A 22,773-nucleotide genomic window follows, 5' to 3' on the forward strand; every position below is an offset into this window, starting at 1 on the left:
AAAAGTTGAACATACAGGCCGGGCATGGTGGCTTATGCCTGTAATCCCAGCACTTTGGGAGGCCAAGGCCGGTGGATCACGAGGTCAGGAGATCGAGACCATCCTGGCTAACATGGTGAAACCCTGTCTTTACTAAAAATACAAAAAATTATCCCAGTGTGGTGGCACATGCCTGTAGTCCCAGCTACTCGGGAGGCTGAGACAGGAGAATCACTTGAACCCAGGAGGCAGAGATTTCAGTGAGCCAAGATCGTGCCATTGCACTTCAGCCTGGGAGACAGAGCAAGACTCTGTCTCAAAAAAAAAAAAAAAAAAAAGTTGAATAAGCACATACTATATGATCCAGCTATTTCACTCCTGGATATTTACCCAAGAGAAGGGAAAACACATTGTCTCTGTCAGTTTGGGTTGCTACAGCAAAGTACTGTAGCATGAATGGCTTAAACAACAAACATTCATTTCTCACAGTTCTGGAGGCTAGAAAGTCTAAGATCAAAGTACCAGATAATTCAGTGCCTGGTGAGGATCCACTTTCTAGTTCATAGACGACTGTCTTTTGCCTTCACATGGTAGAAAGAAAGCAAGGAACTCTTAGGGGTTCTTTTTACAAGGGCACTAATCCCATTCATGAGGGCTCCTCCCTCAAGGCCCAATTACCTCCCAAATACCCTACCTCCTAGGACTATCATTTTGGGAATTAGGATTTCAAGACATGAATTCGAGGACACGAACATTTAGTCCATTACACAAATGTTCATACAAAGACATAAATACAAATATTCAAAACAACTTTATTTGTAATAGCCCAAACTGGAGACAACCCAAATGTGCACCAACAGGTGAATGGGTAAACAAACTGTGTTCTATCCATACAATGGAATACTGCTTACAAAAACAAAGCAAAACAATGAATGAGCTATTGATACATTCTCCAACACAGATGACTCTCGGTTTCAAAATAATCAGCCCAAGTGAAAGTGAAAAAAGCCAGACAAAAAAGGGAGTACATACTCTATGTATTAGTCCATTTTCACACTGCTGTAAAGAAATACCTGAGACTGGGTAATTTATAAAGAAGAGAGGTTTAATTGGCTCATGGTTCTGCAGGCTGTAAGGAAGCATGGCAGCACCTGCTTCTGGGAAGGCAAACTGTCTTACATGGCAGGAGCAGGAGAAAGAGGGAGCAGGAGGTGCTACACACTTTTAAACAACCAGATCTCACGATAACTCACTCACTCCCTATCACAAGAGCAGCACCGAGGGGATGGTGCTAACCCATTTATGAGAATTCTGTCCCTATAACCCAATCACCTCCCACCAGGCCCCACCTCCAACACTGGGGATTACAATTCGACATGAGATTTGGGTGGGGACACATATCCAAACCATATCACTGTAGTACTTCACTTACATAAAATTCTACAAAATACAAACTATAGTGACAGAAAGCAGATCAGTTGTTGCCTAAGAAGGAGGGTTCATGACAGGCAGGAAGGAGGGATTACAAAAGAAGAGGAGGAAATTTTAGGATGACAGAAGTTGTTATCTTGATTTTGGTGATCATTTTAGGGTATGTACATATGCTAAAACTTGTCAAACCATACACTTTACATATTTGTATTTAAATATCTTGTTATATGTCAGTTGTACTGCCATAACGCTGTTTTTTTTAAAAAAAAAATCCCATACACATGTTTAAGTCCTACATTTACTTGATTTAACTGCAGTGTCTGAGAAAACTGGAAATTTCCTCCTCTTTGAAATGTTCCTCCCCTTCCTTGGCTTCCAGGACCTAATTCCCCTGAGCCCAAGTCTCTTTCTGCCATACCATACAAACAGTAAGAGATTCAGTGTTAGCTGTAAAGATGATTTTCGAGTTCCATCTGTGAATTTTAAGCATGTTGTCTTATTTGTCTATCATCATCTTAAGCAGCTACAATAACCACAGAAAAGCGGGGAAACTTCAAACCAACTTGCAACTTCGAATGTCTCTATCGATGCTTTTGTATTTCCTAGCTCCTGTGACACCAGAAAGGGGGATAGGTTCGCATTTCTGTGTATTTGGTATTTTTTGCATTTATAAATTTACTACCCCAACAGAATTGCAAGACAAAAGATTCTAAGAACCAACTGTGGGCTGGGTGAGGTGGCTTATGCCTGTAATCTCAGCACTTAGGGAGACTGAGGTGGGTGTATCACCCGAGGTCAGGAGTTTGAGACCAGCCTGGCCAACATGGTGAAGCCACATCTCTACTAAAACTACACAAATTAGCCAGGCGTGGTGGTGGGTGCCTGTACCCCGGCTACTCAGGAGGCTGAGACAGGAAAATCGCTTGAACCCGGGAGGCAGAGGTTGCAGTGAGCCGAGTTGGGTCCACTGCACTCCAGCCTGGGTGACAGAACAAGACTCTGTCTCAAAAAAAAAAAAAGAACCAACTGCCAATTAACTCAAAGGCCTTCCAGTGTGCCCTGCAAACCTGCAGAGACCTAAACGAGTTGATCTCCAGTTGCTCACATGAGCAGTCTCATCCTTCAAACAAGTCTGGTGCACACGGTGGGACTTGGCTGGGCTTTTGCCTCCTTAGATGCAGTGCAGGCAAACATCTCTAGCTGGACTGGAGACCCCCACCTTCACCCTGCTCAGGAAGAAAGGATAAAGGAGCATCTTGGTCATAGTCCTCCTCAGCCCTGCAGCCGCTCACACCGGAAGCATAAAGAAATGGAAAGTCACTGTGCGTCCAGAAAGTTGCTTTGCCTTCCCAGACAACGATTGAGTCACTTTTCTGAGATTTGTTGCCAACTTATTTTTAGTTTGCCCAAGAGTTACCCAAATATGTTATGACATATGTTTCTTTAATAAGTCACCACATGTGGTTTGAATTTCTTTAAGAGAGGAAAAGAAATCTCCCAGGTGGTGGGTCTGTAGTTTTACCAGGACTCTGAGGCGCAGAGCCAGGAAACACAATCCCAAGTTTCTGCCCAAATGCCCTGAGTCACAATCATCAATGCTTGTAGGAGTCACATGCTTAGCTGGTGACAAGCGCCTGTTTGGAGATTCCCCTGTTTTACTAAATTCGAGGTTGTCCTCAGTAGCCATCTAATTTGGTTACTACCAAGCTTAATTTTTAGTCTTTTTCCAGGAAGCGTTTAGCTCAGTTTCTCTTTCAGATGGTATCAAAAGGGTTAATGCTTCTAAGATGCTTAGTTCAAAGATCTCACTACAAATGTGTTTGTTGACTGCTTCCAAATAAAGATTTAATCCCTTGCTCTGGCAGAAGCAATCCTTTCTATTTCTAGGAAGAAAACAAACACCGTCTGATAGGACTATTGCTTAAAAGCCAGGCAAATCCCACCTGATTAGGATAATGTGTGTGTTAAGATAAAGGAGAAACACCACCACGTGCAGCAGTGAAGGGTAGGCGCCAGGCTGTGCTTGGGAAGCTGTGATTGCTATTGGCTCTTTTGGGATACAGAAGTGAGTTGGCCAGAGGGCACTATTAGTTCCCCAATCCGTCAAGGGATATTTGTATCATGAACTGGTATTGAAAGAGATGAAAAGTCAGAGAGTTAAAGCCAGTTACAGGGGTATAAAAGTAATCAAAGGCAATCAATTCTCCCCCACCCCCACGCTTCCCTTTGGGGTAGATGTTTTCAGAGAACAGCTGCCTCTCAGAAGCAAACAGGCAGAGCTTCCTTTTCCACATTGACAAGAGTCTGAGCCAGTTACTTAAAGAATTGATTGCCTTGAGCCCCTGACCTTTGGAAATGGGACATACAGAGCATTACAGAAGAGCTTATCTGGAGTGACAGAATTAAAATGATTTCTTAATTTTGAAACCAAGAGAGTGAGAAGGATGAGATGGTCTTGCTGATATGTATAGCACAGTAGGTGCAATCAACTTTAATTTAAAGAAATCGGATGAATTGGCGTTTGCCGAGGCTGGCATAGATTTGGCTGTCTCCGCTCATAGCTGCTTTTGGCGCGAAAGATGCCGGATCTGGTTGACTCAAACCCTGCCCTGCCTGAGTCTCAGGAGAAGAAGCCGCTGAAGCCCTGTTGCGCTTGCCCGGAGACCAAGAAGGCGCGCGATGCGTGTATCATCGAGAAAGGAGAAGAACACTGTGGACATCTAATTGAGGCCCACAAGGAATGCATGAGAGCCCTAGGATTTAAAATATGAAATGGTGGTCTGCTGTGTGAATAAATAATTCCTGAAGAATGAAGAAGATTAATTTTGGGAGTTCTTTGATGAACTTTGATATGTGGAAAAAGTATTTATAATTTATTGTAAGAAGAAAGTAAAATATTACTAGTGGGAAAAAAAAAGAAATCATCCATCAAAGACTGTAGCTAATATAAAGAAAAATAAAATAATGTGCAGTGAATTTCACCAGTGTAGACAATTGTCCAGAAAAAGAAAACACAAACTATACTTTGTTTTGTTTGGTTTTTGAGACAGTCTTGCTCTGTTGCCCCAGGCTGGAGTGCAGTGTTGTGATCTCGGCTGGCTGCAACCTCCACCTCCCGGGTTCAAGAAATTTTCCTGCCTCAGCCTCCAGAGTAGCTGGGATTACAGGTAAGTGCCACCATGCCCAGCTAATTTTTGTATTTTTAGTAGAGACAGGGTTTCACCATGTTGGCCAGGCTGGTCTCAAACTCCTGACCTCAAGTGATCTGCCCGTCTTGGCCTCCCAAAGTGCTGGGATTATAGGTGTGAACCACTGCTCCTGGCCGCTACACACAATTTCTTACCTATTTTGTATATGAGGAAATGAAGGCAGAGAGGAGTGAACTGTGTGGCAGAGCATGGATTCCCACGCAGTCTCAAGTGTCCAGATTCCTCCAAAGCACTCTTGCTACTCTGCTGGGCCCATGGGAGTGTGGTTAGTGGTTTTGTTCATTTGTTTTCATGGCATGGGTTTGTTTTTGTTTGTTTTGTTTTGTTTTAGTTGGAAACTGGAAGTGGGGAAGCCTGGTTAGTGATGGCCTCCTGCTGTATGTAAATAATTTTCAACATTTACTAAAATATTTTGTATATGTGTGTGCACGGAGAGCCCACACGTCCAGTGCAGGAATAGAGTTCCCTGCCCAGAGGAAGTACTGCACCACATGATGAACAGTGCATGGGACTGGAGTCAGGGGTCCACATTCCAGTCCCCATGCCATCATTTTTGGGTTGTGTGGCTTAGGGCAAGCAACGTCTCTCTAAGCTCATTTCTTTATCAATACACTGAGTCCTGTCATCCTCATATATTTATATGGGAGGAATATCACAGTGCTTTCAGCTCTCTTTAGGTTTCCATTACATTAAGGGGTTAGTTTGACTTACTAAAGCTTTCTAAAAAACATACAGTGGCCATGGAAAATGTATCTTTTTATCTCCTTTTGGTCTAGGGGATCTGCAGACTTCATGGAAGTGATGCTGCCTTTATAGTCTCTGTACCAAATAACAGATCACACAGTGCAGTGAAAAAGGGAGAAGAATCTTGGAGTCCTTGGAGACAACTACTAGTTTTTCCCTGTTCTTTGCTTCCATATGATTTTCTGCTTTGCTCTTCAGTTTATAGTAATTCAATCAACATTTACTGCACCTTTGTGCTAAGCATTGGGTGGCTGGGAATATGTAGTTACTTCCTCAAGACCAAAACTCTGTGCTCAAAAGCACAACCATTAGTGACGGATTCGGATAAATACAAAGCAAAGTACAATCAGTTGTCAGCCGTTATAGAGACTGGGAGGAGGTAGAGGCACCAAGAGAGAAATAGACAAATGTTTTTAACCAAGGGGACATGAGGATGAGGAGGACATGAGAGAGAGGAAAATGAAGTTAAATTTGTGGGCTGGATCATGAAGGTCCTTATATGACACATGGATGTGATCTAGCACTATGGAATTATAAAAGGGTTTTAATTGTGATCTCATGTATCTTAATTCTCTTTCTTTAGAGCAACTCCGCAGGACTCAAATACATTCCTGGGTTACCAACAAAGACATCACAACCACCCTGACTACATCTTTGGCAGGTAGGATATTCTGATTTAAAATTGTTTAAAAGCATGGTTAGTATCAGAAGCAATGAGTCTCAAGGAAGCAGTTTTCCTCCAGAGAGAAGCAAGATGCTATTTCCTGGATCCAAATTTCCCAGGACAAAACTTCTTGCATTTCTCTTTTAAAAAATGGAAGACCACAAGAGGGCACCAAACTTCATCTTTCTGGCTGAGAAAACAGCATCTGGGCATTGCAAAGTACAAAATGAAGAGGTGGCCAAAGGAACAAGTTGTTATTGTTTGTCTTTGTTCCCTAATAAAATTAGAAACATATCTTTATATTACTTTGCATGAATGTGAGTATTGATTTATTCTTCAAACTCCAAATCTGGGTTTAAAAACAACAAAACAAAATGATACAGTATTTTCTTTGCAATTGGATTCCCACCCAATATTCAAGGACTGACGAATAAGATAATGAACCATCCTCTTCCTGATACTTGTTTTCAAGGCTGAGCAACCTATAACTGCTGATAGGTGGCTTGTTCATTTATTTATTTATTTATTTGAGATTGATTCTTACTCTGTCACCCAGGCTGGAGTGCAGTGGCACCATCTTGGCTCACTGCAACCTCTGCCTCCCGGGTTCAAGCAATTCTTGTGCCTCAGCCTCTCAAGTAGCTGGGATTACAGGCATGTGCCACCACACCCAACTAATTTTTGTATTTTTAGTAGAGATGGGGTTTCACCATGTTAGCTAGGCTGGTCTCAAACTCCCTACCTCAGGTGATCCGCCCACCTTGGCCTCCCAAAGCCCTGGGAATACAGGCATGAGCCACTGGACCCAGCCTGTTTATTCCTTTAACAATACTTATTCAGGTTTGGTGATATACTGGGCAAGTTGCTAGGTGTTAATACAAAGATAAAAAGGCATGGATCTTGGCTGGGTGCGGTGGCTCATGTCTATAATCCCAGCACTTTGGGAGGCTGAGGCGGGTGGATCACCTGAGGTCAGGAGTTCAAGACCAGGCTGGCCAACATGGTGACACTCTGTCTCTACTAAAAATATAGAAAATTTGCCACGTGTGATGGTGCATGTCTGTAATCCCAGCTACTCAGGAGGCTGAGGAAGGAGAATCGCTTGAACCCGGGAGGTGGAGGTTGCTGTGAGCCAAGATTGTGCCATTGTACTCCAGCCTGGCAACAGAGTGAGACTCCATCTGAAAAAAAAAAAAAAAAAAAAAAAAAGACATGGATCTTGGGATCAAGGAGCTTATTGTGAGTAGGGGGTTGGGGAGTCAAGCAGCTGAACAAACAAACAGAAGTGGTCACTGATCTAAGGAAGGCATTTTAATGTTGTAGGAACACCAGAGAATGGCCGTGTGACTTACGTATCTCCCATGAAACCTGGGCTGTTAACGCTGTTACGGGAGGAGCAATGGCCTGGGAGCTTAAGGAGCTTAGGTGTTAGTCCTGGCTGGGCCTCCGGCTGTGAGCTTCACTTCCTGGAGCTCAGTTTACTCACCTCTGAGTTGACACCATCTTCCCTCCAATCTGTAAAACTTTCTGGCTTCAACATAAAATTGGCCATTTCAATTTCAGTGCAAAGTTTTTTGGTTTTTGTTTATTTTTTATTATGGTGAAATATACATAATGTAAAATTTACCATTTAAACCATCTTAAGTGTACAATTCAGTGGCATTAAGTACTTTCACACTGTTGTGTAGCCATCACCCTCATCCATCACCAGAGCTTTCTATCACCCCAAACTGAAATAACAACCTCATATTCCCCACCCCTCAGCCCCGACAGCCACCATTCTTCTTTCTGTCTCTATGAATTTGACTACTCTAAGTTCCTCAATAAGTGGAATCATAGAGTAGTTGTCCTTTTGTGTCTAGCTTATTTCATTTAGCATAATGTCTTCAAGGTTGATCCATGTTGTGGGTTGTGTCCACATTTTCTTCCTTTTTGTGGTTGAATAATAGTCCATTGTATGTGTATGGCAAAGTCATTTTGAAGTGGCTGTTTCAGACCCCACCAATCACATAATGGGAAGAAGGAGAGCCCTAGAAGAGCAAACTTGCTCCCTTCTCTCCAGATCCAGGACAGCCAATTTAGAACTCAGTGTTCAGAGGGCCTTGCTACTTCTGCTGGGGCAGCTCATTCCTTTCACAAGCTATGCTTTAGCTCCTAGTGTCTTAGTCCTTTGGTCTACTATAACAAAGTACCATAACCTAGGTGGCTTATAAACAACAGAAATTTATTTCTCACAGTTCTGGAGGCTAAGAATCCAAGATCAAGGTGCCAGCAGATTTGGTATCTGATAAGGGCCCATTTCCTCATTCCATGAAGGTGTTTTCCAGCTGTGTCCTCACATGGTAAAAGGGGCAAACAAGGTCTCTGGGGCCTCTTTTGTAAGGGCACTAATCCCATTAATGAGGGTTCCCATGACCTAAACACCCCCCAAATTTCCCATCTTCTAAAATCATTACCTTGGGGGTTAGGATTTTAACATGTGAATTTTAGAGGGACGCATTCAGACCGTAACAACTACTCATGAAATGGCCCTTCCTTCTTATTTGTTGAGCAGGAATCTTGTCTCTACCTCATAGGAAAGAAAATATTTCATTATCCAAGTGTCCTGAACAGGGAAGACCAAGAAAATAAAGATATACTACTTTCTCTTCTTTACCTGAGAAGGCAGCAAAATAAGACGCCAGGAGCAAAAAAGAGCTGTGTGTTCAGGGTATTTAGAACCTGAATTCTCCATTCATGCAGTTTATCACCGACCAGAAAATCAAGTATGGAAAATGTGGTCTTAATTACTACCACGTGAAATTGCTAAGTGATGTGGTTGCGAGGAATTAGACTTCTGGAAGAAGAAGAAAACAAAAAGCCAGTTTGTTCAAATAGAATTTTATGCCTTACTCAAATGTAGACTAGACGCATGTCGGTGACCATTGGCTCAAAGCATCGCTGTTGGAAACCAGACAAGGAATATATTGACTTTGACAACATTTGCCAAACCTACTCACAATAAAATAATATGGTTTCATTTTCAAAGTGCCTCAAATGTGAGACTCTCTTGGAAGTTCACAATGCCTAATTCCCTGTCCTGCTTGAACACTTTCTACAAGTATAGAGTAAAAAGTAGATTTGGGGTCTGGGCAGGGTTCGCTGCGAGGCTAAAGAATTTCCCATGAAGACTAAAGGACACCATTGATAGAAGGCTTGAGTCTTCCCAGAATTGAAATAGACGAGAAACATAGAATTTCATATTAACACACTCACAATGCATAAAGCTTAAAATAAATCAGGCTGGTCGAATAGAAAACAGATGGCAAGGCTTTTGTCCTTTTTTCTTGAAGGCCAATTTCGTGGTGAAGTGCTCCAGAAATTGTGTGTTGGTTAGATGGGTGTGCAGGCTCTGGAATCTGGTCTTAAACCCCAATTCAATTCAACCTTTCCTAGATATGTAGCCTTGGGCCAGCTAGTTAAATTTTTTGAGGTTCAGTTTTCTGTGAGATGGAGATAATAATATTATCTGTATTACATGATTTTATAAGAATAAAATGATAAGTACTTTTTTTTTTTTTTTTGAGACAGAGTCTCACTCCATCACCCAGGTTGGAATGCAGTGGTGTGATCTTGGCTCACTGCAACCTCTGCCTCCCAGGTTCAAGAGATTCTCGTGCCTCAGCCTCCCAAGTAGCTGAAATTACAGGTGTGCCACCACGCCCAGCTAATTTTTGTATTATTAGTAGAGACAGGGTCTCGCCGTGTTGGCCAGGCTGGTCTCCGACTCCTGACCTCAAGTGATCTGCCCTCCTCAGCTTCCCAGAGTGCAGAATTACAGATGTGAGCCATTGTGCCTGGCAGATAAGTACAAATAATTAAACAATAAATATGGACTGGGCACAGTGACTCACACCTGTAACCCGGAACTTTGGGAGGCCGAGGCAGGAGGACTGCTTGGGCCCAGGAGTTCCAGACTAGCCTGGGCCACATAGCAAGGCTCCGTCTCTACAGTAAATAAATAAATAAATAAATAAAAGAAACTAGCTGGGCGTGGTGGCGCACACCTGTGGTCCCAGCTACTCAGGAGGCAGAGGTGGGAGGATGGCTTGAGCCAGGGAGTTTGAGGCTGCAGTGAGTCATGATCACACCACTACACTCCAGCCTGGGTGATGGAGCAAGACCCTGTCTCAACCAAAATTAAATGAAAAAAAAAAAAAAAACCAGGAAAAAAAAGGTAAAACCTTTGGCATGATGGCGTTGTTATTGTTGTTGTTGTTATTGTTATAATTATTATTAAATATTTTTAGGATTGGATGTTTTTTCTCTTAGCTTACTAATCTCTAAGCAAATACAATAAGGGAGGCAGCATGCTATAGAAAAGAAACCAGTGGTCTCTGCCCATAAGTATCAAGGACCTTAGAGAAATCATTATGTCTCTCATCTCAAAGCTAGATTTGATCTTCTGTACTATGGTGATGCAGGGTGTATGAACTTTACTCGACAAACTTGGGTATACTGGACACTTATTTTTCTGAAGCCAAGTAAACTCTGACCCTGGGCGCACAAAGGAGGCAAGAAATTTAGTCTTGGTCTTGTTGATAGTTTCCTTCCTCCCCGAGGAACATTTAAGAAGGGGGTCCTTGATCTTTAGTCCATATACTGTGCTGGTGCAAGGTCCTTTGTCCAAGTCCCTTGAAGGTGGGTCACTCTGATCATTCTTTGCCAAACTTGAGCATAGGGTCTTGGTCAGGAGCAAAGAGCCCCAGGGTACAGTGCGCACCCACCCTTAGTGTTCCAACCAGACATTTCCTTCTAAAGCCCAGTCACCTCCTAGAGGGATGGGGGCTCAGGTCACCAATACTTTCCCATAGTCCATGTTATAGACTTGGCAAAAGCCTTCTCCCCACTCTGTTAGCACAGTTTCTATAACGTACCACTTCCAAGGCACTCACTCTTCCCTTTCTAGGAAAATACAGTAGAATCCCCTTTAGGCTTTGCAGAGCAAATGCCAGGAAGGTGATAATGGTGATGGAATTATCTCCAAAAAACCTTTTTTTTGAGACTGAGTCTCACTCTGTTGCCCAGGCTGGAGTGCAGTGGCATGATCTCACCTCACTGCAACCTCCACCTCCCAGGTTCAAGCAATTCTCCTGCCTCAGCCTCCCGAGTAGCTGGGATTACAGGCACCCGCCACCGTGACTGGCTAATTTTTGTATTTTTAGTAGAGATGGGGTTTCACCATGTTGGCCCAGCCTGGTCTTGAACTCCTGACCTCAGGTGACCTACCTGCCTAGGCCTCCCAAAGTGCTGGGATTACAGGTAAGAGCCAATGCACCTGGCCTCCAAGAAACCTTTGCTTTGGCCTTTAAGCCAAAAAGATTCAGCCACCTCTAGAGTCAAAATAAAAGTGTCCATGCATGGTGGCTCAAGCCTATACTCCCAGCACTTTGGGAAACTGAGGTGGGAAGACTGCTTGAGGCCAGGAGTTTGAGACCAGCCTGGGCAAGATAACAAGACCCAATCTCTAAAATAATAATACAAAATAAAAGATAAAAATCCAATGATAATACAGCACAAATTAACATCTCAATAAATACTCCTTCAAGCTGATTGAACTAGTTTGATGATTCTCATTTTTCCCTTCTATTACTATTTTCTTGTTTCAAAATATCATCTTTCAAATATCATATAATCAGAAGGGTAATTTATTAAGTAATTGCTTGTACAGATTTATCTTAGCTAAATATAGTTCTATCAGACTTTTTGAGATAATGGCCCTCATGTCAAGAGGGTCCCTTCCTGGCTGCCATGAGTTATACAAGGAGGGCCAGGACAGATTCTACAATGTCGCATGATATGTGATCAGGAAAAGCCTTTACTCAGTGCAGTGAGGCAGAGGTGACTGTGGCCCCCCCAGTCTCTCCACTGTTCCTGGATGAGGACCACACCTGGAGAGGTGTGCAAGGCCACGGTTCCTTTTCAGGGGAGGGACTTTTCCCCTTTGTGTCTGTGTTCTTATAGGACAAATGTGATGAAGTGGCCTTATCAGGAACACTTAGACTGCATGGCCTACTGTGTACAAACTTGTCTCGGAACACCAGAGCCTCTGCCATGGGGAACTTAGAGCTGCTGGGGCCCAACACCCATGGACATTATAACTATACACCCCCTACACATACATACACACACACACACACACACACACACACACACGGCAACTGGGGGTGTGGAGGAAACCATTGTCCAGTAGGAAGCTGAGCTTGGGTGAGCTCCTTTTTCTGGGAGAAAGAGGGTCTCCGGGGTCCCACGTAGCTGGTTCTCTCTTTCTTTCTCCCTCTGCTTTTGCCACTAAGTATTTTCAAGTTTAACCTATTTTGAACTGTCATTTCTTTAAGCATGCAGGCCTTCCAGTTTCTGTCCTTTTTCTGTTTCCCTTTTGGAATAAAATGGAAAAAATGGAGAAAAATGTGTTTCTGAGACCTTCTCAGAGAATTCGGTATGTGGTTGGAAGAACTACCTTACCTTGGTAAGTGGCTCGGATTGGGAATGTGGATGGAAAGAAACTATTGAGTCTTGTCCTTAAATAGCAGGTTAAACCACTGAATTTTGGGGAGCTGTTGAGGAGAAGCTGAGTGCCTTGTGGAAGAACACACCGTGAGGAGGAGCCTGAGAGAGCTGGTCACTGAGAAAATCATCATCCGAGAAGAAGTGGTGACATTGTGTGCTTGGAGGAGTGTGATTCCTCCCTTTTCTCTACCTGCCTTATGAAACACTCAGTACATTCTACTTTTCCCACTACCTCTTTTGGTGTGAGCAGTTTATTTTAGAGCCCTCCAAAGAGGTACTGTGGTCCTTCACAAGGTTGGCAGGGTGGAAGAAGGTGGAGGAAGACCAGTTAGGGATTAACCAGACACCTGAAAAGACTTTCTATCTTTTCTTTACCTATTCATTTATTTTATTTATTTATTTATTTTATTTTTTTGAGACGGAGTCTCCCTGTCGCCCAGGCTGGAGTGCAGTGGCGCGATCTCGGCTCACTGCAGGCTCCGCCCCCCGGGGTTCACGCCATTCTCCTGCCTCAGCCTCCCGAGTAGCTGGGACTACAGGCGCCCGCTACCTCGCCCGGCTAATTTTTTGTATTTTTAGTAGAGACGGGGTTTCACTGTGTTAGCCAGGATGGTCTCGATCTCCTGACCTCGTGATCCACCCGCCTCGGCCTCCCAAAGTGCTGGGATTACAGGCATGAGCCACCACGCCCGGCCTACCTATTCATTTATTATCCTCCTGTCATCTCTTTCCCCTTGAGCCTATTCAAGGATCTCCCCTCTCTCACGTTTCCGTCTCTGGCTCCCTCATGGGCTCCTCTTCCTTCGAGGTCAACAGGTCTTTGCTCGTCCCCACTGTCGAGTTTCCTGGAGTCAGCCGTCACGACTGGGGTCAATAGAGAGAACTATAAGCTGCCTCTCACAAAATAGCCAATAATGGTACTACAACTTACTGAGTTTTTATATATATTGATTGTGGTGCTAGGTACCTTACATATATAATTTCAGTTAGTCTTTTAAACTACTCTGTATGGTAAATATTATTATTGCTTTGTCACAGAAAGCAAACTGAGAGTCACTGGCTTGATGTTCCATGGGCTTGAACTATTTTTACTTCCAAACAGGCTGCTAGTTAAAGTCAGGACAGTAGATAGGCAGGAGGATGATAAGAGCACAGCGGCTGAGGCCGGGCATGGTGGCTCATGCCTATAATCCCAGCACTTTGGGAGACCAAGGTGGGCAGATCACCTGAGGTCAGGAGTTCGAGACCAGCCTGGCCAACATGGTGAAACCCCATATCTACTAAAAATACAAAAATTAGCCAGTGTGGTGGTAGGCACCTGTAATCCCAGGTACTCGGGAGGCTGAGGCAGGAGAATTGCTTGAACCCTGGAGGCAGTGGTTGCAGTGAGCCGAGATCATGTCATTGCCCTCTAGCCTGGCGACAAGAGTGAGACTCAAAAAAAAAAAAAAAAAGTAAAAAAAGAGCACAGCTACTGAGAGTTCCATCTGCCTTCATCTCTTTGCTGCAGATTTCATTTAAAAACTGAATGTGTGTAGGTTATTAAAATTGCTGGGCTGGGCGCAGTGGCTCATGCCTGTAATCCCAGCACTTTGGGAGGCCGAGGTCACCTGAGGTCAGGGGTTCGAGACCAGGCTGGTCAGCATGGTGAAACCCTGTCTTTACAAAAAAAAAAAAAAAAAAAATTAGCCAGGCATGGTGGCAGGTGCCTGTAATCCCAGCTACTCAGGAAGCTGAGGTGGGAGAATTTACTTGAACCCGGGAGGCGGAGGTTGTAGTGAGCTGAGATCGCACCACTGCACTCCAGCCTGGGCAATAGAGCAAGACTCCATCTCAAATAAATAAAATAAAATAGACTGAGGTTGACTTCAGGCTTTTACATTATCTCTTTTCAGCCTAGGAATAATCATGAAGCAATAATGCTGCCATGGAAAAGTAAAAGTTGGAGTAATTAATATTTCATGGGCCGGGCATGGTGACTCACGCCTGTAGTCACAGCACTTTGGGAGGCCGAGGCGGGCGGATCACCTGAGGTCAGGAGTTCAAGAGCAGCCTGGCTAACATGGTGAAACCCCGTTTCTACTAAACACACAAAATATTAGCCGGGAGTGACGGTGCGCGCCTGTAATCCCAGCTACTTGGAAGGCTGAGGCAGGAGAATCACTTGAACCTAGGAGGCGGAGGTTGCAGTGAGCCTAGATCACGCCATTGCGCTCCAGCTTGGGCAACAAGAGCAAAACTCCATCTCAAAAAAGAAAAAAAAATTTATTGTTTCTATTTATTTATCTTGTTTTTCTCTTTATGCTGTTTGAAATCACAGTGGACTATGTCAGCAAGAGCATAAAAGTACCACTTAGTTTAAATCCTGCTATGTCTTAAAGAAATTATAATGCTAAGTTGTGGGAATTCTAGAGATGCAATTGAATAGAGAGTGGAAATTGTATTATAAAGCCAATAGCTGTGTTTTTTATTTTAAAATTGTTTTGTACATATTATGTATTATAAAAAAGACTCGTATTTGCTGCAGATATGTATTCATCATATTCTGACTTAGAAGAAACATGTTCTATCCATGTCAGAGTTTAGAATGAAACATTAATTATCTTTCTATTGATTTTCTCTGATTTGAGTTAATTGATTTTGTTAGCATAATTGTTATTCTACCATTCCTTAGCTTCATCGTGATCAAAATACACAGTAAAGAAAATTATGAGGGGAATTCTTACTATCTGATTTAATATTTCATATAGAGCTACAATAGTCAAGACAGCTTGGTTTTGGAGAAAGAATATACATATAGAACAACAGAGCCAAATCCAAAAATAGACCCATACATATATGGTCTATTGATTTTTTTTGACAAAGATGGAAAGACAATTCACTGGAGAGAGAATAGTCTTTTCAACAAATTTGCTGAAACATATACACATCTATATGCAAAAACATGAAACTTGCTCCAGAAATTAACTCAAAGTGTATCATAGATCTAAATGTGAAAGCTAAAACACTAAAACTTCTAAAAGTAAACATAGGAGAAAAATCTGTGTGACCTGGGTTACAAATGGATATTTTAGAAATTACACAAAAGACACTTTCTATAGAAAAAGACACTTTCTATAGAAAAAGACACATTAGACTTTATCAAAATTAAGAACCTCTGTTTTTTGAAAGAGCTATTAAAAGAATTAAAAGGCAAGTCAGACCAAGAGAAAATATTTGCAAATTATATAACTGATCCAGATTATATAAAGAACTCTCAAAACTCAATAGTAGGAAAACAAACAACATTTTTAAAATAGAGAAAATACTTGAACAGACAATTAGTGATGAATGGTAAATAAGCGCCTGAAAAGGTGGTCATTACTAATACCATTAGATATTAGAAAAATACAAATTAAAACCACAGTGAGAGACACACCTACTAGGATGGCTAAAACAAAATCAATAACCTGACAATACCAAGTCCAGGCAAGGAGTTACTAGCTTTCTCACAAGTTGCTGGTGGGAATACAAATTGGTACAGCCACTTTAGAAAATAATTTGGCAATTTCTTATAAAGTTAAACATACACTTACATAGGACCTAACACCCTCACTCCTAACTGTTGACCAATAAAATGAAAATGTATGTTGACATAAAAACCTGTATGTAAATATTTGTAGTAACTTTATTTGTAATTACCCAAAACAGAAAATTACACAAATTCCTCTCAATGAATAAACAAGCTACAGTATACCATAAATATCCATGACTGGATATCAGAGCATCTACCCATCGTCTCTTCCTATGACCTGGGTTTCTTATGGCAAGAAGTATTCATTCAATAGAATACTCAGTAGTGAAAAAGAATGAGTTAGTAACACACGCAACAATGTGGATGAATCTCAGAGCATTGTGTTAGGGAAAGAATCTAGACCAAAAAAGAGTACATTCTGTGTTCTTCCATTTATATGATATTCTGGGAAAGGCAAAACTATAGGGACAGAAAACCGGTAACTGTGGTGGGAAAGGGTCAATTCTAAGGGGACACCGGGTTTTAGTGGTAGTCACAATGATGTGACTTTGACAACATATGCAGGACTATACACTAAAAAAGGGTGAATATTTATGCATTTTACTGCATACCTTGAAGAAAAAAAAGAAAGAACACCTGAGATTCAAACACATGATGTAATTGCTCAAGTCACATTGCAAAGACCTGGAGTACTAGGTCGGGTCTGCCTGTAACACTCCAAGTTTTTTTTTTGTTTTTTTTTTTTGAGTCATCCAGTCTGGAGTGCAGTGGTACAATCTTGACTCACTGCAACCTCTGCCTCCTGGGTTCAAGTGATTCTCCTGCCTCACCCTCCTGAGTAGCTGGGATTACAGGCATGCGCCACCATGCCCAGCTAATTTTTATATTTTTTATAGAGATGGGGTTTCACCATGTTGGCCAGGCTGGTCTCGAACTCCTGACCTCAAGTGATTGGCCCAACTCAACTTCCCAAAGTCCTGCGACTACAGGTGTGAGCTACCACACTCAGCTAGGTAACACCCCAAGTTTTTAACAAATGCCTCTCATACATTCTATATCATTTGAATAAATATGCTGATTTGAGTGAATTTAGAGTTTCAGGTAATCCTCTGAGAGTTAAACTAGTGAAAATAAGTCAATAAAGCAATTGTTATTATGTGTCTCCTCCTGACTCTCTGTGTGTTTCTTCCCAGTCTCCTTAGCCGATGCCTCCTCCTCAGACACCCCACAAGTATTGGTGTCCTGGCCCCTATTTGTTCCTACTCTCCATCCATGGGTGATAGTCTCTATTTCCAGGGCTTTTCTTCTTCTGTTTGTTTGTTTTAAACAAAAGTAGAACTGTCTTTATTGCAAATGACATAATCTTTGCTACAGAAATATTCCAGGACTTTTTGATAATCGCTTGCATGGCTGTGAGCCTCAGATCTATGTTTTCAGCTTAGGCTTTGTCTTAAACCCTGTTCTGAAACTTAGGACTTAAATATTTTGTTTTTCTTATATTTTGTGCATCAGGAATTCAGGAAGGGCTCAGCTGGGTGGTTAGTAATGATCCCTGTGGCATCCACCAAGTTGCTGGAGCTGGAGGAGCCACTTCAGGATGTGGCTTCTTCATGCACATGTTTGTGTCTGGGAAGGGATGGCTGGTGCTGAGACTGTGAGTTCAGCTGGGCCTGAGACCATCTACCCATGGTCTCTCCATGTCACCTGGGGTTCTTACGGCACAGTCACAAAAAAATTTTAATTTTTCTGTAATCAAAAATGTTGAATTTTGCCTTACAGTTTATGTTTTCAAGACTGTGTTGGAGGAGTTCTTTGCCACTTCATGTTATAAAGTAGGAAACACTGCATAGATGGTCAGCCACATGCCTCAGAAAAATGAAGAATGAATTCTAGCAGACACCCTCATGGGGTTGTGTGAGATTTAATATGATACTGGATCCTTAAATTACTGTGCAGCACAAAGCTGCCTAACCAACCTGAATACTCAGCCATGAATTATTATGTGTGATCGAAATACAGGCATAAACCCAGCACTTTGGGAGGCTGAGGCCAGTGGATCACTTGAGCTCAAGAGTTTGAGACCAGCCTGGGCAATATGGTGAAATCTCATCTCTACAAAAAAATACAAAAATTAGCCAGGCACGGTGGCACCTATCTAATAGTTTTACTCTTCTCTTTTATTTTAGTTTCTTTTCTCAGAATTTCAAATCTTTCCATTAACTTTATTATTAGTCCATTAACTTTATTATACTGTTCATCAAAGGCAACTAATAAGGTTTATGTTCCGAAAGATGAAGTGCCAATAATAAAATAGAAAACATTACGTCATTTACGTGATCTCTTTCTGATTTGAGTGTTACTTATCATAGGGTTACTTTAAAAATACTTATTTAGGGTCGTGCCACCTACCCGCCCAGCATCCACCGCTGCGGGAGTGCGGGTGGAAACCATCTCCCCAGGAGAAGGGTGCACCTTCCTGATGCATGGCCAGAGCTGTGAGTTGCACTACACCGGTATGCTTGAAGGTGGAAAGAAAATTCATTCTCCCCTGGACAGAAACAAGTTCTTTAAGTTTATGCTAGGCAAGCAGGAGGTGATCTGAGGTTGGGAAGAAGGGGTTGCTCAGAAGAGTGTGGGCCAGAGAGACAAACTGACAACATCTCCAGATTATGCCTACGGTAACACTGGGCACCCAGGCATCATCCCACCACATGCCACTCTCGTCTTCGATATGGAGCTTCTAAAACTGGAATGACAGGAATGGCCTTCTCCCCTAGCTCCCTGTTCTTGGATCTGCCATGGAGGGATCTGGTGCCTCCAGATGCATGCACATGAATCCATATGGAGCTTTTCCTGATGTTCCACTGCAGGCTCTATAGACATCTGCCCTGACTGAATGTATTCTGTCACTCAGCTTTGCTTCAAAACCTCCATTTCCTCTTCCCCTTTCTCCTCATATGTGTGTTTACCTAAACTATATGCCATAAACCCCAAGTTGTTCATTTTATTTTGTTTCCATTTTGGGGTGAAGATTCAGTTTCAGTCTTTTGGACCTAGGTTTCCAATTAAGTACATGGTCAAGTATTTTTTACATATTTTTGTTTATTATACTTTAAGTTCTAGGGTACATGTGCACAATGTGCAGGTTTGTAACATATGTATACATGTGCCATGTTGGTGTGCTGTACCCATTAACTCGTCATTTACGTTAGGTGTATCTCCTAATGCTATCCCTCCCCACTCCCCCCACCCCACAACAGGCCCTGGTGTGTGATGTTCCCCTTCCTGTGTCCAAGTGTTCTCATTGTTCAATTCCCACATATGAGTGAGAATATGCGGTGTTTGGTTTTTTGTCCTTGCGATAGTTTGCTGAGAATGATGGTTTCCGGCTGCATCCGTGTCCCTACAAAGGACATGAACTCATCCTTTTTTATGGCTGCATAGTATTCCATGGTGTATATGTGCCACATCTTCTTAATCCACTCTATCACTGTTGGAAATTTGGGTTGGTTCCAAGTCTTTGCTACTGTGAATAGTGCCGCAATAAACATACGTGTGCATGTGTCTTTATAGCAGCATGATTTATAATCCTTTGGGTATATACCCAGTAATGGGATGGCTGGGTCAAATGGTATTTCTAGTTCGAGATCCCTGAGGAATCTTCCACAATGGTTGAACTAGTTTACGGTCCCACCAACAGTGTAAAAATGTTCCTCTTTCTCCACATCCTCTCTAGCACCTGTTGTTTCCTGACTTTTTAATGATCGCCATTCTAACTGGTATGAGATGGCCTCTCATTGTGGTTTTGATTTGCATTTCTGTGATGGCCAGTGATGATGAGCATTTTTTCATGTGTCTGTTGGCTGCATAAATGTCTTCTTTTGAGAAGTGTCTGTTCATATCCTTCACCCACTTGTTGATGGGGTTGTTTTTTTCTTGTAAATTTGTTTGAGTTCTTTGTCGATTCTGGATATTAGCCCTTTGTCAGATGAGTAGATTGCAAAAATTTTCTCCCATTCTATAAGTTGCCTGTTCACTCTGATGATAGTTTCTTTTGCTGTGCAGAAGCTCTTTGGTTTAATGAGATCCTATTTGTCCATTTTGGCTTTTGTTGCCATTGCTTTTGGTGTTTTAGACATGAAGTCCTTGCCCATGCCTATGTCCTGAATGGTATTGCCTAGGTTTTCTTCTAGGGTTTTTATGGTTTTAGGTCTAACATTTAAGTCTTCAATCCATCTGGAACTAATTTTTGTATAAGGTGTAAGGAAGAGATCCAGTTTCAGCTTTCTACATATGGCTAGCCAGTTTTCTCAGCACCATTTGTTAAATAGGGAATCCTTTCCCCATTTCTTGTTTTTGTCAGGTTTGTCAAAGATCAGATAGTTGTAGATGTGTGGTATTATTTCTGAGGGCTCTTTTCTGTTCCATTAGTCTGTATCTCTGTTTTGGTACCAGCACCATGATGTTTTGGTTACTGTAGCTTTGTAGTATAGTTTGAAGTCAGGTAGCGTGATGCCTCCAGCTTTGTTCTTTTGGCTTAGGATTGACTTGGCAATGCGGGCTCTTTGTTGGTTCCATATGAACTTTAAAGTAGTTTTTTCCAATTCTGTGAAGAAAGTCATTGGTAGCTTCATGGGGATGGCATTGAATCTATAAATTACCTTGGGCAGTATGGCCATTTTCACAATTTTGATTCTTCCTATCCATGAGCATTCTTCCATTTGTTTGTATCCTCTTTTATTTCATTGAGCAGTGATTTGTAGTTCTCCTTGAAGAGGTCCTTCACATCCCTTGTAAGTTGGATTCCTAGGTATTTTACTGTCTTTGAAGCAATTGTGAATGGGAGTTCACTCATGATTTGGCTCTCTGTCTGTTATTGGTGTCTAAGAATGCTTGTGATTTTTGCACATGGATTTTGTATCATGAGACTTTGCTGAAGTTGCTTTTCAGATTAAGTAGATTTTGGGCTGAGACGATGGGGTTTTCTAGATATACAATCATGTGATCTGCAAACAGGGACAATTCATGGTCAAGTATTGACAGCACAAATGATAGGTTAACTTTAGAACAGGAATTGGTGTTGGAGGGGGTTGCAAGAATATTTTAATTTTTTGGATGAAATTTTTACTGTATATTAAACATTCTTGCTGCTGCGCTGCAAAGCCATAGCACATTTGAAGTGCTGTTGAGGGCTGAATTATTCTCCAAGTTGAGAGATGCCCTTAAGTGAAATTAAAAGCCCTACCTAAAACTAAGGTGGGGAAGGGGAGAGCCTTTGCCTCCACCAGTCCCACCTACCCTCCCCTTAAACCCTCTGCCTTTGAAAGCAGATCATGTTCACTGTAATGCTGGACACTACAGGTGTCTGTCCCTGGATCAGCAGGGACCTCTGAAGCCTTCTTTGTGGTCTGGCTTTTTTTTTTCCCCCCATCCTGTGGTTTTTCTAATGGACTTTCAGGAATTTCGTAATCTCATAACTTTCCAAGCTCCCCCACTTCCTAAATCTTAAGAACCTTAATTGGCAGTTTCAGTTGAAGATGCTGTTTGTAGACTTAACACCCAGTGAAAGTCCAGCCATCATGACAAATCCTTGAATGTTCTCTTAAGAAAACGATGCTGGTCATCGCAGCTTCAGCATCTCTTATTTTTTGATCCTTGGTTCCCTCTGCTGATCTCAAAGTTTCCTGGCTTTTCCTTCTTCAGGCCCTTTTCACCCCTTTGCTGTCCTGTGTAGTGAGTTGGTGAGAAAAATTTTTGCTGCCCCCTCCCCTCAGCATCATATATGAGTTTCAAGTTCTATTATTGCAAAAAAAAAATATTTAAGTATTTTTATTTTTGTATTTATTTATTTTATATTTTATATTTATTTCTTTTATATTCTTATATAAAAGCTTATTAAGTATTTTTATTTCTTTTCTTTCTTTCTTTCTTTGAGATAGGTCTCACTCTATTACCCAGGCTAGAGTGCAGTGGTGTGATTATGGCTCACCGCAGCCTCAACCTGCCAGTCTCAAGTGACCCTCCTACCTCAGTCTCCCAAGTAGCTGGGACTACAGGCATATGCCACCATGCCTGGCTAGTTTTTGTATTTTTTGTGGAGATGAGATTTCACCATATTGCCCAGGCTGGTCTCAAACTCCCGAGTTGAAGTGATCCACCGGCCTTGGCCTCCCAAAGTGCTGGGATTACAGGCATGAGCCACTGCTCTTGGCCAGTATTTTAATTTCTTATGAGAGTATGCTTATACTCTACTTTAAGTATTTTTAGGTCTCTTTGCAGTAGCAGATTAACTTTCCCTAACTCATACATCCATCTTACAGATAAGGAAATGAAGCTTGGAGGGGTCATACAACTTTCCAAAGCTTATCCAGCCAGAAGGCAAACCTCCAGGTAATTCAACTCCAGGTAAGTCAACATTGTGGCCCCCTGAAGTTGGCAAAAACTGCAATTACTTTTGGACCACCCTAACAGTTTTACTCTCCTTTTTTATTTTAGTTTCTTTTCTCAAAATTTCAAATCTTTCCATTAACTTTCCTGTTAGTTTTACTGTTCATCAAAGGCAACTTATAAAGTTTATGCTCCAAAAGATGAAGTGTCAATAATAAAATAGAAAACATTATGCCATTTAAGTGATCTCTTTCTGATTCAAGTGTTACTTATCATAGGGCAAACTTTGGAGAAAG

General features: G+C 42.0%; 1 protein-coding gene and 1 pseudogene across 1 annotated transcript; both read left to right on the forward strand.

Moving 5' to 3' along the window:
* The first annotated feature begins 3,922 nt into the window (after positions 1–3,922).
* On the forward strand, positions 3,923–4,331 carry LOC115930434 (cytochrome c oxidase copper chaperone-like). The gene has a single exon (XM_055359628.2). The coding sequence runs from the start codon at positions 3,990–3,992 to the stop codon at positions 4,179–4,181; it is 192 nt and encodes a 63-aa protein (XP_055215603.1). The 5' UTR covers positions 3,923–3,989; the 3' UTR covers positions 4,182–4,331.
* An 8,176-nt stretch (positions 4,332–12,507) lies between these two features.
* LOC129523538 (peptidyl-prolyl cis-trans isomerase FKBP1A-like) lies at positions 12,508–18,948 on the forward strand (annotated as a pseudogene).
* The last annotated feature ends 3,825 nt before the right edge of the window (positions 18,949–22,773 follow it).

Source organism: Gorilla gorilla, chromosome 14, assembly GCF_029281585.2.
Source record: "Gorilla gorilla gorilla isolate KB3781 chromosome 14, NHGRI_mGorGor1-v2.1_pri, whole genome shotgun sequence".
NCBI classification, from domain to species: Eukaryota; Metazoa; Chordata; class Mammalia; order Primates; family Hominidae; genus Gorilla; species Gorilla gorilla.